At 34.6% G+C, this 19,438-nt stretch overlaps 1 protein-coding gene across 1 annotated transcript in view; it reads right to left on the reverse strand.

Moving 5' to 3' along the window:
• The window catches only part of LOC118190575 (uncharacterized), a 216,653-nt gene that overhangs the window by 147,854 nt on the left and 49,361 nt on the right, over positions 1 to 19,438 (reverse strand). The window contains exon 3 of the mRNA XM_085820802.1: positions 1,277 to 1,358. Coding sequence (XP_085676928.1) covers positions 1,277 to 1,358 — 82 coding nt within the window. The remainder of the gene's footprint in view (positions 1 to 1,276; positions 1,359 to 19,438) is intronic.

Here is a 19,438-nt window from a genome sequence, read left to right on the forward strand (position 1 = left end):
ATAAGACATAAAAATATTTTGAAAATTAACACTGATAATTTAACTTAAGTTCAAACCCAGGTGAATGAGCTAGCTATATGGTTGTTTTATGTGATTTTTCTCTATTTAACGTGAATACGAGCCAAGGTCTTCGCGAAGCGATCCATTCCCTCAGGCAGATAGACTTCATATGTTTTGCAATATTCAAATATCTAACCCAAACTAAACTCAGAATCGAACTGAATCGCGGTTTTTGTCGAAGGGTCTTATATTATTTCATCATGGGTCTTATGTTATTTTATCATGGGGAAGGGTACTGTAGGAATTATATGGAAATATTCGTGTTATTTTCCAATTGTTGTTGACTTGGAGACAAATTTTTTTGCCAGTGTCCTTTGGATTTAAAGTAACTATTCACAAAATTCTAATGTTTATTTGCACACACACACACACACAAAAAAAAAAACAAAAAAACAAAAACAAAAAAAAAAAAAATCTGAAATGTTTCAGATTTTAAATTACGTCCAAAGGGGCGTTTTTTAACATTTTGTGTGTTACCTTTCTTTATTAAATATCATGTTCCTCGCACTTAAACCATAAGATCCAGTGCAACAGCAATATCGCAAAATAGTTTTAAAACGAGCATATCTTTAGAATTTCCGATACAGAGACTCACGCGCTGGAGATAAAAATGTTTTTTCTGCACAACGTTGCCATTGCTCGCTTTGAAATCCTTGAGTTTGTTAATCAAAAATTCGTCAAAGTTTTAAAAAATAGGAAATCGATCATAAAACAAATTTCAAATTTCAAATTTGGTCTTCCACATGCTCATATTCGTTGGAGGATTACGTTATTCAAAATTCGATGACTCTATGTACCGTTGTTTTATCACAATACGAGAAATATACATACATTTATGCAGATTTTTCATTATTTAATTTCTTCAAATATAATGCAGGACTCTAACATTTTGTGGCAACAGTTTGAAAAGTGAACCGACATTTATGAGTCCGACGCAAAATGCCAAAACGAAACTAATAGTCCTTTGGGATTCAAATCCCTTTGGACTAAAAAAAAAAAAAAAAAAAAAAAAGAACTAGTTCGAAATGAACTAAGTAAACACATAAAAATTAAAAATAAACAAAATACCGAAGAAATATGCATGAAAGACAAAATACAAATACAAAATAAAAATACGTAATGATATGATAAAATTCGAAACAAATACAAATTTAAATATAAACAAAACATACATAAATTTATATTTGTATCAAAACATTATACATTGAGTTCTTACCTTCTGCATATTTCTGCTGCTCTCCGCCACGACCGCCTAATATTGAAAAACCTATAGCACTGATCACTGCTTTGTGACCAACCTAAAAAATAAAGTAAAATTAGTTATAAGCATTCAATTTCAATACTGCATTTTATATTTACACCCATAACTGTAATATAATAAACATATAACGAAAGAGAAAAGAAAGAAAAAATCAGAAAATTCATTTTACCTCCATTTTGCGTGTAATTATACTGTTTTGATTATATATTCCCATATGAAAACTTCTCATAAAAGCACTATCAAAATACCTATAGACCTCTACAGATAATCCTGTATGGAAATACTTCTCTATAAAATTCTATTGAAATTTTATACTTTCACAGAACAGAGTTCTATAAAAAGTTATTTTGCTTAATCTCATAGAAATTTAATAAAACTTTGTAGAATGGTATTCTATAGGCATCTCTTCAAGTTTTCAAACTGTAATCAAAGAAATTTTTTAGTTTCTGATGTATTATATGAATATAGAAGAACAGAAATAAATATTTTTTATTCAAAACTGTTAAATGATACTGTTACGAATTTGGTATTTAAAAAGCTAATGTTAGTTCAATTATAAATTAAATGGTTTTATTTCTCGCGCAGTGCAGCGCGTGACGAATATTAAAAGCAAGCTAAGCCGGAAAATTGAAAATACAAGAGCGCGTGCATTAAATAAATAAATATCTCTTTTTGATTTCGAGAAAGTACTGGAAAATTCTAGCGCGTGATTTTAAAATCTTATAAAAGGAGGAAAACATCTCAGTTTGTAGTAGTTGCTTAGTTTGTTGTTGTTTAGAAAACTACTGTTGTTGATTGTAGCGAATTCGCGGATTAGCGTTCTTTAGCTGTTTTGAATTACGTTCTATTGGACATTTGAGTAGTTAAAAGATAACTACTGTGAGATATTGTGATACTGCATGATAATTTAAGAAAATTTAAGCATTTCTGTTGTGATAATAATAAATTTTTGTTCATTTTTCATCGGACTTGTGCATTCATTTAGTAACGAATCCGTACGCACGCAACAATTTTTGGTGTCAGAAGTGGGATTTGAATGCCAATAACAAGAGCGATGGAAGAGCAGTTAAGGCAATTGATAACAACCTTTGCCTCGTTTAAAGAAGAAATGAAAGAAGAGATGAAATCTAGCCAAGGAAAGATGGAAGGGGCCGTCAACTCCGTTAAGGAAGAAATGAAATTGGGCCAGGAATCTGTTAAGGACGAAATGAAAGCCGTTCAAGCTGGTTAAGAAAAGATTGAAGCAGATCAAGAAGAAATGAAAAGAGAGATTACCTGCATAATAGAAAATAAATTTGAAGCTATGGAAGGCAGAATTGACACAGTTGAAAATAAAGTTGGACTAATTGAAGAAAGAGTTTCTTCGGTGAAAGAAGAAATAGAAGAAAGAGTTTCTTCTGTAAAAGAACATATAGAAGGGAGAGTTTCTGCTGTGGAGGAACGAAATGAAGGAAGAGTTTGTGCCGTCCAACACCAAATCGAACAACAAATTGATGAGAGAGTTTCTGAAGTTGCCAAAGGAATGGATACTTTAAAGAAATTCGTAGCGTCGGCAGGGAGCAGGAGTGATGATTTTAAATTCTTACCAATGCCTGCTCGTCCACCTCTGAAGCTATCCACATATGATGGGAAGACCTCCTGGCAGGTGTATAAGACACAATTTTCTATCGTGGCGGATGCGAATGGATGGGATTCCCAAGCTAAGGCCTGTCATCTCGCCGCTTCTCTAAGAGCCGACGCAGCGGATATCCTTCAGACTCTTCCCGAAAATAAAAGGTTAGATTTCGAAGCTCTGTCCGGCGCCTTGGAGTTGCGCTTTGGGGAGAAGTGTTTAAAAGACTACAGCAGGCTCCAATTAAAATCTCGTCAACAGAAGCCTACCGAAACACTTCAGGAGCTCGCCGCGGATGTTGAAAGGCTGTCCCATCTCGCCTTTTCGGAATGCCCGACAGAAACAAGGGAAATCCTGTCCTTGCAATACTTTATCGACGGCATCCGAGATACTGAAATACAGAAAGCTCTACGAATGGCGGATGTAAAAGATTTAAAAAGTGCTCTAGTGTACGCCATGAAATTTGAGGCAGCCCAGCAAGCCACTCGTCGAGACCGCCACCCAGTCAGAGCTGCTCAAGTCCAGGAGCCAGGGGATCAAGTCACCGCTCGACTTGACGATTTAACTAGACAACTGAACGCCTTGAGACGGAATATAGGTGAGAAGAAACCGACCGTTAAGTGCTGGAACTGCGGTGCTGAAGGACACATACGAAGAAACTGCAAAACACCCCAGGGTACTGATGTTAAGACCGCTTCTAACAAGCAGCAGGGAAACTAATTAGTGGCCATCTCGCGGGGCGGAGGTTGCCAGATAATGAAAAGTCCCCGTTTAAAGCGCTTCAGATTTCTGCAATGAGAGGCGGCAGTAATGGACTTTTCATAATAGGACATATTAATGGAGTTCCGTGCAATATGACTATAGATACAGGAGCCAACGTCACTATCATCCAAAAAGATTTGGCTCAACAACTAGGAAACAAACTTATCTGGACGCGGCCCTGCGTTACCCTCCAGACTGTGTCCGGTGAGAAGATCGACATCGACGGAAAAGTAAATGTTAACATCACGTTTGGAAGTGCCGCTTACCATCACACGGCATATGTAGCAGAGATCACTGATTCTTGCATACTCGGATTGGACTTTCTAAGGAAATACAATTTTTCCTTGGATTTTAAAAATAACGAATTGCATTCTACATCTGAGGACATAGCGTTATTTCTCGTTAATGATGAAGAAGTTAAATCTGTCCATAAAATCATAGCACAAGACTATATCACAATACCGGCAAGAACAGAAATTTTACTTCCTGGATCCATAGCCGAAAATAGAAATTTCCGCTACGGCATCATAGAATATCCCAATAACTGTAATATCCCAAAAGGAGTACTAGTAGCCTCAACACTCGTCGACCTATCCAGAACGGTTATCTTCGCCAATGTAACTGAAAAGTCGAGAGTTATTAAGAAAGGTGAAGTGGTTGCAACATGTACTCCAGTAACCAGCGTTGAAAGAAAGAGTAACATCCCAGAATCCGTGTCCTCAGAGAGCATTACATCGGAGTTATTGCAGAATGCACAATTAAACGATAAAGAGAAAAATGCTGCCGATCGCGTCATTAAAGATCTTCAAGTTGTTTTCTCCCGCTCGTCTTCTGACGTGGGTCGAACTAGTTTGACACAACATAGAATAGATACTGGCGATCATCCCCCGATCAAGCAACATCCAAGACGTCTACCGTTTGCTAAACAGGAAGAGGTGCGAACACTGTTAAAAGATATGAAAGAAGGCGATGTCATCGAGCCTTCAGCGAGTCCATGGGCATCTCCCATCGTTCTCGTCAGAAAGAAAGACGGCTCAACAAGATTTTGCGTTGACTATCGCCGGTTGAATGAGGTTACGAAGAAAGACAGTTACCCTCTTCCTAGAATTGATGACATTCTAGACACTCTTTCTGGAAGCAAGTGGTTCTCAACACTTGATTTAAAGAGTGGGTATTGGCAGGTAGAAATCCATCCTGATGACCGAGAAAAGACGGCATTTACTACGGGACAAGGACTTTGGCAGTTCAAAGTGATGCCGTTTGGACTGTGTAATGCGCCGGCAACATTCGAACGTCTTATGGAGACTGTTTTGAAAGGCCTTTCCTACGAAGCCTGTCTGATATACCTGGACGATATCATCATCATCGGAAAGAGTTTTGAAGAGCATCTAGAAAATCTTAGAAAGGTGCTTCAGAAACTGAAAGAGGCCAATCTGAAGCTGACTCCCGCTAAATGCAAATTGTTTCGAAAGGAAGTGACTTACCTGGGACATGTCATCTCTGCAGAAGGTGTGCGCACGCATCCTGAAAAGGTATCAGCGGTTAAATCCTGGACGCGTCCCGAAAATGTCCATCAGCTGAGAAGCTTCCTAGGGCTTTGCACCTACTATAGGAGATTCGTGAAGAACTTTTCTTCCATCGCAAGACCACTTCACAAGTTGACAGAGAGCAAGCAAAGATTCTTGTGGACAAAGGAATGCGAGGATGCATTTAACAACTTAAAGGAAGCTTTAACATCTGCTCCAATCCTGACGTATCCTCAGCTCGACAGACCATTTATTCTCGACACCGACGCGAGCAATGAAAGTGTCGGTGCTGTTTTGTCCCAAGAAATAGACGGCCAAGAACGTGTAGTAGCTTACTGGAGCAAGTGCCTGTCTAAACCGGAGAGGAATTACTGTGTCACAAGGAAAGAGTTGCTCGCCATAGTCAAAGCTGTAGAACATTTCCATCATTATCTATACGGGAGAAAATTCCTCCTCCGCACGGACCATGCCTCATTGGCCTGGCTTTTAAATTTCAAAAATCCTGAGGGTCAAATAGCCAGGTGGATACAGAGACTCCAAGAATATGACATCACTATCCGTCATCGTAAGGGATCATCACACGGAAACGCCGACTCCCTGTCTAGAAGACCTTGCCAAGAAAGCTGCGGATATTGTTCCAGGGTGGAAGCGAAATACGAGCTGCTGACTCCGGTCGCAAGACAAATTACAACATCAACATCGGCTGATCGAGACCCGTGGAGTGATGATGAAGTCAGGAAAGACCAGCTGGAAGACCGCGACATTAAACCCATACTTGATTTAATAGAGTCATCAAACAGAAAACCTACATGGCAGGACATTTCTATCTGTAGTCCTACAACAAAACAATACTGGGCACTCTGGGATTCACTTCACATTCAAAACGGCGTCTTATACCGGAAATTCGAGTCGGATGATGGGAAGACGTTCCGATGGCAACTGATACTTCCAAGATCCCGGATTCCTGATGTCCTCAAAGAACTACATAACAGCCCTACAGGAGGTCACTTTGGAATTATGAAGACCTTACAGAGAGTTCGTGAGCGCTTTTACTGGAATAATGCAAAGAATGACGTGCAAAAGTGGTGCCGATCTTGCGATGCCTGTGCAGGTCGGAAAGGACCGAGGAAACGCAGCCGAGGCAGACTGCAACGTTACAACGTAGGTGCGCCTTTTGAACGTATCGCCTTTGACATCCTGGGACCTTTGCCACGAACTGCTGATGGCAACAAATACATACTCGTTGTCATTGATTACTTCACCAAGTGGCCTGAAGCTTATCCTATTCCTGATCAAGAGGCAGTCACAGTAGCTGAGGTAATGATACAGCACTGGATTTCCAGGTTCGGAGTGCCTCTTCAGTTACATTCCGATCAGGGAAGGAATTTTGCCTCGGCAGTAATCAAAGAACTATGCAAACTACTTGGCATTGACAAAACTCAAACGACGCCATTGCATCCCCAGTCGGACGGCATGGTAGAGAGGTTCAATCGAACCATCCTTAATAACCTCTCATTAGTGGTTTCCAGAAACCAACAGGACTGGGACAAGAAATTACCACTCTTTTTACTGGCTTACCGCAGTGCTGTCCACGAGACTACCGGCTATTCTCCATCACAGATGCTCTTCGGTCGTGACCTTCGTCTGCCTTGTGATCTATTGTTTGGCCGCCCTCCGGATGCTCCTTCATCGTCTAAGGAATATATTCAAGATCTCCAGGCCCGGTTTGAAGTGATGCACAATTTTGCACGAGAGCGAGTCAACTTGGCGACGGAGAAGATGAAGACCCGATACGACACAAGAGCTACTGAACATCAATTCCACGAAGGAGACAAGGTGTGGTTGTGGAATCCGACTCGACGGAAAGGACTTTGTCCGAAATTACAGTCACCTTGGGATGGGCCGTACACAGTCCTAAACAGGCTGAATGACGTCGTGGTTCGGATTCGTAAGTCTTCGAACTCTAAACCTAAAGTCGTTCATTACGACAGGTTAGCTCATTACTATGGCCATAGTACATAATGTAAATAATTGTAAATAGTATAAGACCATGGTCCATTTTGTTTTTAAATGTGTATTTGATTTGTATTTGATAGCATTTGATTTGTTTTATGTATTGCATTTATTGTTCATGTTGTTTATTATTATAATGTAAAGCTTATTAATGCATTTATGCAACAGTTGTAAGTTTAGCTTCCTGTCCAGGGATTGTACTGCCCGGGACGTGCAGTCCTTGGGAAGGGGGCAGTGTTACGAATTTGGTATTTAAAAAGCTAATGTTAGTTCAATTATAAATTAAATGGTTTTATTTCTCGCGCAGTGCAGCGCGTGACGAATATTAAAAGCAAGCTAAGCCGGAAAATTGAAAATACAAGAGCGCGTGCATTAAATAAATAAATATCTCTTTTTGATTTCGAGAAAGTACTGGAAAATTCTAGCGCGTGATTTTAAAATCTTATAAAAGGAGGAAAACATCTCAGTTTGTAGTAGTTGCTTAGTTTGTTGTTGTTTAGAAAACTACTGTTGTTGATTGTAGCGAATTCGCGGATTAGCGTTCTTTAGCTGTTTTGAATTACGTTCTATTGGACATTTGAGTAGTTAAAAGATAACTACTGTGAGATATTGTAATACTGCGTGATAATTTGAGAAAATTTAAGCATTTTTGTTGTGATAATAATAAATTTTTGTTCATTTTTCATCGGACTTGTGCATTCATTTAGTAACGAATCCGTACGCACGCAACAATACTTTAATGGAAATTTCTGGCCTTTTTCCGCTCTGGCTTAACGTTTTTAACTTTAAAATTTATGAAATATTTTGTATGGTACCGCTTATATAATATAAGTGCTAAATCTTGTAAGCGCCTAATGTCAGTTTAAATCACAAAATTAATTTTAAAATGAGATTTTTGCTGAAAAGAATAATTCCTGAAATAAATGGTTTTATTCATATGTAGTGTTACGAAATACTCCGGAGTAGCGGTTTATCGTGAAGAGTATCTTGAGTGTGTGAGTGCAGTAGTAGTGCTCTGAGTTCAGAGATTAGCTCGAGAACGATCGACCGAGTTGGAAACTGTACTTTACTGCTTTGCAGTGAAGCTGTCTTCACTGTTGTAGTCTGAAGGCTGTGTTGCTGATTGTTTCAACGTGTTTATCGTAGTGTTTTTCGACGGCTGTAAAAGTGTCTCTATAACTATTCTGTATACTACTGGCGAGTAGACTGTGTTTTGAATTTCGTAAGGGTTGTCATTGTATTCGTCTGATTATAATTAGGATTTTCCTGAGCAGCATATAATGGCAGTGTACAGATAGCAGAACTGGAGACAAAAACAGCCTCTTTTTAGCATTATCTCCCGAAATTCAGAAGCAATTAAAATAATGTATGACTATACATTATCATTTAAGGATAGAAGAGATTGAATGCAAAGAGTTTTCTAAGCATTAAATTACAAAATGTCAAGTACGAAGTGAACAATCTTGTCTCTTTCATTTAGCATTTGATTAACATAATTTTGTACTGACATTAAAATGGAACAATTGGCAACATTTCAATCTGTCAGAAACCCGTCAATACATCAGTGTTTGATGTTAAGAATATAATTTAAAATGTTTCATTTTCATAGCAATCGTATTAGATGTAACTTCAATCTAATTCTTACGTTTATGAAATAAATCATTTTTCATTGCAAAAAATGCGTTTGTTCACGATAAGTTTATATATCATGTCAAGTGTTGTTAGTTTCGAATAAAATGATGCATGGCTCTGCATTGAACATAGTATTACATTTATAATTTCTCATCCATACTCTGATCGCAACGTAGAGACTTGATTTAAACAGCTAGCACTAGGAAACCCCTTAATGATGATCTATAGCCTCAGATTTATCATTAAAGGAGGTCAATTTCAGAATGCGAACTTAGATCAGAAAAGTGAAAGTTAATTATACGACTCTAAAGAATTTTAAGCACGAAAACGAGCTTAAAGGAGTCCAATTGATTGCTTAATGTTAATTTTAAAAACGTTCTGTTAGTGACAGAATTCATGTAACTGCGTGATTTTTGCTCTTGCTAGAAATTCTGCTTTAGGTTTTTCGATGGCATCATTCATTTTGATTAATAACTAGGAAATATAGATATGTAATTGTTGGATTAAGATATTTTACCCATTTGTATTATGCAATTGTTTTTCTCTACCCTTCCATATAACAATATTATTTAATTTTTATAATCTAGGTTACAGCTAAATTTCAAACAAAATAAAGAACATAAGCACACTTCAGAAATTAATAAAGTGAAACTGCAATAATTTAGGTTACGTAATTTTTCGTTCTGTCTAGTCCTTTAGGAAGTCCTCTACGAAAGCATCTTAGGCAGATAATGCTATTATACTTAGCCAAATTAATCTACTCCATTTCCTACTCCAATAATTTTAAACTTGCCTGCGTTTGGGGGCAAAGAATGTGCCATTTTTAACTCATTACAATAGTTGTAAATTCTTTGAATCCCCCCTCCCACTTCTTGAAATGACCGACATAAGCATTAAAACTAAAAATGGTAACTAGCAACAAGCCCAAGGGGGAAATATTTGTATTTCAACTGTTCTTACATTCTGTCGGCTGCTTAAGTCTACGCTAAAGAAACATTCAAGAATGCGGCAACAAATTCCTGACTTTCATAAATGCACAAGAAATAGACAGTAAGAGTTCAATGTAATTCAAAGACCTGTCGCTCGAACTTGAAACAATGGTTGCACAAATCAAATAGGTAGGAACGAAGACGAACCATTTATCGTCTGAAATTAAGCATGGCGTCATTCCTCCAGGCATAGCTTTATTCTTATGATTTCACGCCCTCTGCTTATTCTTTTCTGAAGTGAACATTGACCAGCAAAGGTATAAATTTGAAATACGAGGATCATTCTAGTGCCACCATTGAAATTTATTTAAACTTTGGACGGATAATATGCTACGTAATTTTTCTGTTGTTTTAGATATGTTTTTGTCCTTGAAAGTAAATAAATAAATAAATAAATAAATAAAATAATAAAAAAAAATAAACAATGCGGAACGTAAAATAATTTGGAACTCTTCCTGTAGGAATAAGAGATATATTTGATGAACGTAATATATATAAAATTACAACTGATACAGTGTGTACCATCAAGAATTGTATACATAGTCTTCGCTTTATTAATTACCCTAGTCTAGAGTTTGAATAATCTTTCAGACACAACGGTTTTCCTATTATGTGTTTCCATATAAATGCTTCTTAGAAATAAGCTGCTGTGACAGCAATTTGAGCTATTCAGACTGAAATCTTAAAAAAAATGTCAATAAAAGTTGACATTTCCATGATAAAAAATTAAAATACATTGCGAACAACGTTTTTTAAAATTTATAAATAAATAATTATAATTAAGGGATGTACTGTTTTTAAATTAAGGGTAAAGATAAGGGTTAGATATATTTACAGTTAAGTTAATTAAAGACAATGAAAAATTTGGAACTAAAGGCAGAAACAGCCAGATAAAAAGTATCTCAAAGCAGAAATATACCCAAGGATAATTAAATAAGTAAAAATAGCACAACAAATGCATGCAAAGAAGTAACTTAATGAGAAAAGGAACTGCCTGGCTAACCTTTTTCATAATAAGCAAATTATATCAACAAATTTAAAACCAAATATAGTATGTATCATTTCAAAAGTAAAGGAATGGTCACTCCAGTAAAACTTTTTCTTGCGGTTTTCCAGTTTGAAATTTTAGTCTGAAGTTGTAACCGTAAGTTGACACGGGCTCGATCTCAGGTGAATGGGTTGACTGAATGATTGGTCTTCGAGGTTTTTCTCATGTGTAACGTGAATACGAGTTAATTTTCCTTAGAAAGTCCTCCATCGAGGCATCTCTTCTCGTAGCAGAATAGGAATTCTGCTTTAGGTTTTGCTTTGCCATTATCAATAACTTAGCATATCAGTTTTAATCCCTAGATTCCTTTTTAGGTGATCATTCGATTAGCATATGTACTATTACGGGAAAATTTTAGGCATTTTGAATGAATCTGACATAAAGGTTTTTTTTTTTTCGAAAAGCCAATTCTTTGCAGACTTTTGCTAAAGTTTTGTATTTTCAATAAAAACAACAAGAACAAAACAAAATAAAATAAATAAAAAGGTAACATTTTTTTTTTTATGTTGCAATCGATTGGTAACAGAAATATAAAGCATAACTTTATTTTGGAGCACATATGAAATACCTTCTAATATAGATTTATTATCGAACGTTAGAAAAGTGAAATTTCTGAACACTGTAGTAATTTCAAACTGTTCCACTAGCAAAAAAAGTATTCATATCGCTACTTAACACTTTTGTTGATTTTTGTGTCATACTGTGTACTAAAATTATCATTAAAAAAGGAATTAGTTCATTGGTAACATGAAATGCACTAAGCGATTTATCATAAAACAGTTTAAGATTTAAAGCCAACATTTTATAATTATTAAAGTTCGATGTATATCCCGAAAGGAAAAACTCTTTTACACTTTTAGAAAGAAAATATTAACTTCTAACCACTCTTTTACGGTAGCTTTCTTTCGGGTAACTGAGTTCAAATGTTGAGACGCATACATACAAACTATCAACAAAATCTATAAGCTATTGAAATTTTTTTCTCATACATTTTTTTCTGTATACGTTTAGAACGGATCACGGGCTTAGGTGAATGACACTCAACGCTCCTTACTTTACCTTGGTGTGTGGTAACAGTTCATGTTCCTATGTTCCATGGCTCAGTTGCTGTCGATCATTCCGCGATATTTGATAAAACGATTTGTGTTCTTCGTTCTTTCTCTTTTTTATTAACAGACCATGACACTGCTTTTTATTTTCATCAATTGAAGCATTATGTTATAGAATTTAGCAGTCATATAGCAGCACATGAATAAGAAATAATTTTGATATATTTTAGAAAATGTGGGAATGCTTAACATTTTATACCTTAAGTTTGTAGAATGTAGAATTATCAAAATGAATATATATATATATATATATATATATATATATATATATATATATAAGCATTAACATTATAACAATTGTGCACATTTCTTGGGCCATACCAAACGTTCTGCCTTTTAATAAAGAAACTGTGATGTAACATAAACGAACACAAAATCGACAGTAACTTAATCACCATTATACTACTGATGTATTTTTCACTTTAAAAACCAAGAATTGACTGTACCATTTTTGAAATATTCGTATATTTTAAAATCCAAATATTAACCAAATGTTAATCCAAATGTTTAAAATCCAAATGTTAGTTATATCATACTTAGCATCAATTAAATAATTTGAGCTTTTATAACCTAAAAATATTTTAGGAATCAAAACAACGTCTGTTAGGATTATCTTTGAAATAAAAATTATCTTTTCTCGATGTGATTTTCCAAGCCCATGCTTCAGTTATTTCCACTGACATAAGATTGGCACAGGAAACGCTTTTGAGGTTTCATTTCGCGCTGAATGGTAGTTCTGATTTTGATATGAATCAAAATTCACGACAAATGCATGGGAAAGCGAAAATGTTTCAGCGGATTTTAAGCCACAGATTTGCTGTCTGTACAAATTTGTTCAAAGTCCAACATTAAGGAATAAAAAAGTGGTTTACTATCAAGTATTGAATTCACTGGATTACTTTCTTAGTTTTCACAGTTAGAATACTTTTCGGGTGTAAAACCATTCTTCTTAAATATTACAAGCATCCATCCTTTACTTTCACCATCCTTTACTTTCATCTTTTTTCGAAGTGCAGTACTGGTTTCACCATTTTGTAAATTATAACGCTTAAATAGCAAATCACTTTCTAACAATGTGAGAAATAACCGGATTGCTTAAGCAACAGTCTGGTCTGAATGTTGCTAATGCAATTGATTATCATTTACCATGTCTCTCTTTATATTTAACGGATCAGAAGTACAACCAGCGAGATTACGCAAATTCAGACTGCTTCCAAAGTGAGATTGCCTCAGTTGGCTTGGCTCCCTTATTTAATTGATTATGGAAAATCCTTTGAGGGTTATGAACCGAAACGGAGGGATATTTTTAGGTAGGACTTGGAAGGTAAACTAGTTCGTATTTACAAAACATCACTTTCCAATAAGTGCTTAAACTCAATATGATTGAATTTTGTTCAGTATATACAATGGCTCCCAAACGTGTTTGTACACTGTAAGAATTTGTAGAAAAAGCGCTGTAGGCCAAAACTGAATTCGAATATAAAGCCTAATGTTATTTCATATCATCTAGAATCAAGCTAAACTTTTCTTTTAAATTCTGGCTTATTTTCTTTTTCTAAAATTGAAAAATGTAAGGAAGCCTAGATAAAATACGTCTCAAAAGTGGTCGTACACCGAAACATTTTCATAAAATTTCATAAATAAAATTATCGTCTTCCACTTTTTTTTATTTTTGAATTTTGATGACGTTAAAAATTTGCTTTTCTTAATTCTTTGCTTACTTACTTCGTTATATTTTACTAGAAAGCCTGACGGTCATACGAAATGACCACTGTTCTAGATATTATAAATTGTAATTAAAATGATTTGTGCAAAGGTGTCTGCTAATTTAAACTGAATTACCCAGGACAGGCGACGAGGACGCCCCTTTGCTTACTGCCCCACGGGGTTTCCCCCTTCTACTTGCTTAATTGCTTAAAGTAGAGTGCAATGAAGGAAACCACTGGCGGTACATTTCTTAAAAGCCCACCGCTAGCTCAATCAATAAAGGTGATTTAAATAATGAAATGTGAATTCACATATCAAAGATATCTTTGTACGCAACATTTCTTGTGTAGCTCTTTCCATCATTTTAAAGCTCGCCTTGCAGAGGACCATCAATTATTTTTAATTTTACGTGCGTTCTTTCACGAACTCTTGAACAGGCAACATAAAGTTGACCGTGTCCAAATGCAGGCTCAGGTAAAAAAATGCCAACACGCTTAAGCGTATGGTCCTGAGACTTATGGATGGTCATAGCAAAGGCAAGTTTTACAGGAAATTGTCTACGTCTCAATTGAAACGACAACCCTGTGCCGTGGCAACTTCACTCCATTGGCTAGTACAGTTACGGAAGCAACCAATAAACTATCGGCGACAAACAGACACTTAAGCCGCATATATGTATATGGGGTGAATTAACATCATTTCCTCCGAAACGGCTGGCTCCCGGGCTTAGCGAAGCACACCGTTGGATTCCGCAGGTCCGTGGCACGCCATTTTGACCATTCGCGTCTTCTTGGGACTTAATTAAAAAGCTAATTTTCCCCTACGTTTTCCTACATTTTCCACTTTCTTTCTTGTGTTTTCCCTATTAAAGGGATTTGGCTAGGTGCCAAATTCTTTTTCTCGAATATCTACGGAACAGCTCGGAGTTGAAATTCGAGACGCATATCCTCGGATTCCAAAAAATTCCCCGAACCCATCGATACTGTTCTCATCTTCGTACGACTTTAATCTGCCGAGATATTAATTAAAAACTGCGGAAACATTGATTTTCGCGCTCATTTTTCCGAGTGGCAACAATAAACTATCGGCGACACACACTTTAGCCGCTTATATATATAAAGATTTAATATTCAAAATGGAGTCTTTGTGGTAAGGAAACAACAAATGTCATTCAAAAATTGATAATTTTTCATCAGAAGGATGGAAAATCGATCAGAGATATCACCAAATCAGTAAATTTATCCCATTCTACGGTGCAAAATAAAAAGTGATAATACGCTTTAAAGAAGAAAATCAGATCGAAAATAAAGTAAGAAGACGTCGTCCGGCAAAGTTAACTTGACGTGATTAGAGATTTATAGTCAGAAAATTTGTGAAAAATCCACGTTTGAATGCTGTAAAAATTTCTACAGAGTTTACTGGAAAAAATTGCACTTCAGTTTCACCTGAAGCTGTTCGACAAATACTCAGATCAGCTGGATTACATAGGCGCTCTGCCTGAAAAAAATATTTTATAAGTGAAAAAAATAGAAAGCTTAGTCTTTCCTTCGCAAAATGAATGGTAAATAAGCCCGAAGCGTATTGAAACCATGTCTTATTTGCAGGTGAAAGGTAATTTAATATGTTTAGTTCCGATGGACATACAATTGTACGGAGAAGAAAAAATGAGGAACTTAATTGCAAGAACTTGGTGGGAAGAGTAAAGCAAAAAAGTTCCTTTTGTGATGGGGTGCATGTCAGCATCAGGATTAGTTAATTTAGTGTTCATTGATGGCATAATGAACCACACTGTTTATTTAGTTATTTTAAAAGATAATTTGAAATCATCTGCCCAACATTTGGGTATTAGAAACAACTCCATTTTTTAAAAGGATAATGAACCTAAGCACACGGCCCTCAATTTTCGCCTTTGGTGTGTGTGTCTATATCTACGAGTTCTGAAAACACCAACTGAATCACTAGATTAAAACTCGATAGAACGCATTTGGAAAGAATCATAGGTTAGAGTACGAAGACACAACATTAAAACGAAAACCGAACTGAAAACAGGAATGATGGAAGAATGGAAGAACATTGATGCATATATTACAAAAAAAAGTTACTAGTGAACTCTATGCACAAGCGTTTGAAAGCTGTTATAAATGCTGCAAGATATCCTAAAAATACTATCTAACAGAAACACTATAATATTTATTGATATGTGCAGATTTCTTTAAAGCGTACGAAAACTGAAGTAACTTTCCTCTTACTTTTTGATTATTGTTTTAAAAAAAAACTTTTACCATGTTTATAAAATAATTAACGTATTTTTGCTAAGAGAAATTAATAGATATTATCAAAGAATTTTCATTCTGAAATATCAGTTTTTATTAATGATTAAAACAATATTCCACTGAAACTCTGAAGTGTGCGAACACTTTTGGAAGCTATTTCATTTCACGACTCAAAATGCTCCTAAAATTGTAGCCGCTGTCTTTAAAAAGACAAGCCTATCCTTAGGTATTATATTTAAAATATATTTCAGTTTATTTCGTGAATTTTTATTTTTATTTCATATGTACTGTGCCTTTATAATGATAATGTTAATATACTACCCTCATTTAAGGCTTAATTCTTCTTGTCTTATTTCAGTAAACTGAATTAAACCATAAATTTAATAAAGGTTTCCAGTTTTTTTTTAAAATCTATGTTAAATATTGTATAACACACGATTAGCACTGTTTATTTTGAATTCGTAAATAATATTTAAGTAAGGTAAATTAAGAATAATTTTTTCCATACTTTTTGTACCGTTCTGCGACATTTTTTTATTCTTTTCATTGTAGTTATCAAAACAATTTCATATTTTAGCTAAAATCTTTGATACAGTTTGGAAAGGATTGTTTTATTTGCCGCAAGTAAAATAAATACGAACAGTTAATTTAATGCACATTAAATTTTATTTATAATTAACTATTGATTTTATCTGCAAAGCACAATGCAAGGAAATATAATATAGATTATAAAATTTAACATTAATTTTTAGATGCGAAACAGTGTATTACGTCAAGCTAAAGTTATTCCTAGAAAGCTTAAGTAGTTCAAAAGGCAACGTTCGGTTTCGTGATTTGATGCACGAAGATAAGCAAAGTCTGAAAATCATTTTCCTCTTGTTTCGAAGTTATTAGTATTTTTTGATTCTTATCTTTAACAGCATGATCAAACAGAAATACTCTATATGTTATTTTAATATTGCGTTAGAAAGTATAACCAAATTTAGGTTATTTATACTTATTGTAAAGAAATCATAAGGTGATAATTCCGTTCGAACTTGATCGAGTGAAAAAAATTATTTGCTATGCAAAATAGCCAGAGGAGAGAATGATTAAAACCAACTTGATGGCAAACTTCGTTTGTCTTATCCGTGGAACGAGTTTTCTTCCCACTTCCGACAAAAATCAGGTTGGGAAGACGTAGCTTTTTTCCCTCCATGTCTGCAACCTTCTTTTTATTGTTATAGTATTCCTTTAATGAGTTGTCAGTGGAGGAACAGGAAGGTGAGAATAAACGTGAAGGAATTTATTAAAGAGGATCGTAGTAAAAAATATAGCTTTTTATTTTCGTTCTTTTTGTTTTTTACCATATCTTTTTCTATTCAAAAAGCTGGCCCAACAGCGAAAGGTGTTTAACATACGTTCTCATAAAAGGGTTAATAAATATTTATATTTTAACTAATGGAATTTTAATTAAAAACGTATTACTCTACAAACAGTAATTCGAAATGATGTTTTTCATTAACTTAGAACTTTTTCTTTTCATTTTTGATAATAAAAATTTGTATCCCTTCTTTTCCGTTGATAATCCATTTCGATTACATGAAGTTATCTGATACTGTAAACTTTCTTGAAAAATAATAATTAAAAATTAAAAATCTCGACGACTTCTTTCTAACATTGACTTGCGACTGTTACAAATTTTGGAGCCGTATAATAACCTAAAGAACTTTTTTGTTTAATAACTTCATTTAAATAGCAGTATTATGTTATTTCATGAGAGTATCTTTAAAAAAAATTATTAGCAAAGTAAAATCTGTATTATATGTAAAAACGTGTAATTCAAGTTGGATTTAACCTACTTGCATAATAAAAAAGCAGTTGTAAAACTGTGTAAAAAGTTTCAAATTACATATTTAATTAATTAAAAAAATTAATTAAATAAGCTAAAGGACTAAATTTTAGAAAATACGTTTAACCTTAATCTTTCATTCATTTAAAAATGAGTTATTATTTTTATTTACGTGTTCCGCTCTTAGGCACCACACGGAAGGAAGGGATGTCTTCGTGCAGGACTTTCCAAGGGAAAATGGATCGTATACACATTACACATGGGAAAAACCACGAAAACGCTCATGCAGCAGTCCGTTCGGGGGAATCGAACCTCGGACCGAACTACCAGTTTTTAGAGATTTTCGGCTGCTGCTGCACCTTCGAAAGGAGTTATCAGCATTTAATGGAAAATTAGTCTCTAATTATATCTGAATTGATATTTTATTCTATTGTCAAAATGGTTTTATATATCGTTAAATCACTTTACAATTCCTTTAAAGGTGATATAAGTAAATTACATAGAAATAATTAAGACAATAAGGATGAAATTAGAAAAGAAAGCTATGAAAGAAAGCTGCACTTTTACATCCTAGAAATAATTGTCGTTTCCCATTTCGATTATGATTCAAAAGACTTATTGTTTGCTTAGAACAATGGAAGGTCGATAACTTCCGCCAAATAATGTTAAAAGATTCTTCTTTTGATAAAAGAGAAAAAGCACTAACAAGGAACAAGTGACCTTTCTTATATTTGTATGCGAGGAGGGGGGAGGTGAGATCTCGTTGTTCGGAGAACGCAGTCAATAATTTCGATAGCAAATGTAATGAAAGAAAAAACAAGAAAGGACAAAACCGTTCGAATGGATAATATATTATCAAAAGGAGAATTATAAAGATAATTAACGAAATAAATATGATTATGTTAGTCATTTCGTTTGTCCAGTTCTATGAATTTTAAATTTTTATGAGATAGCTCAATGCCATACTTAGGTGTTCCCCCCCCCTTGGTTATTTACATTTCAAGTTTTGTTTTGCAAATAATATCATTGACACAAAGATAAAGAATTTTTTGTAGGAATTTGGTTATTTATTACTGGCAGTCTGATAAATGTAAATAGTGCTATTTTATCAAGAATAAGAAGTTTCAAGGTGGCAGTGGAACTCCGATTTTAATTCCTTCAATAATTAGATAAGATTTCGAATTTTAATATTCTTAAATCAGTTTTTTAAAAATAAAATAGAAATTACGTTATCATGAAAAAAAAATTAGATGAATATTTAACAGTAGTTTTTTTAACCTATTTTTAATACTAGAAAATAACTTTATATAGTTTATTAATTTAAACAACTTAGTCACAGTAAATTGACTATATTTCTTAAAAAGGCCTTGGTGCAATTTTATAATAGTCATTAAATAAAATGAATTAATTATTTCGGACTCATTACTAGCAATATATAATTCCTGTGCCTAATTTCACTTCTTTAAAATGATTACGAGCTTTTACTAACATACTATTTCATAGAAATGAAGTGGTGGCAAAATATTGAAAATTCCTTGTTGCAATCCAGACATCCATTTGTTGGTTAAATTCCTGTCTCATAAAGAAAAATAATAGCTAATCTGATGTATGCTAT

This window comes from Stegodyphus dumicola, chromosome 7, assembly GCF_044657685.1.
Source record: "Stegodyphus dumicola isolate Sdum_Otavi_A_Nest chromosome 7, ASM4465768v1".
Taxonomy (NCBI): domain Eukaryota; kingdom Metazoa; phylum Arthropoda; class Arachnida; order Araneae; family Eresidae; genus Stegodyphus; species Stegodyphus dumicola.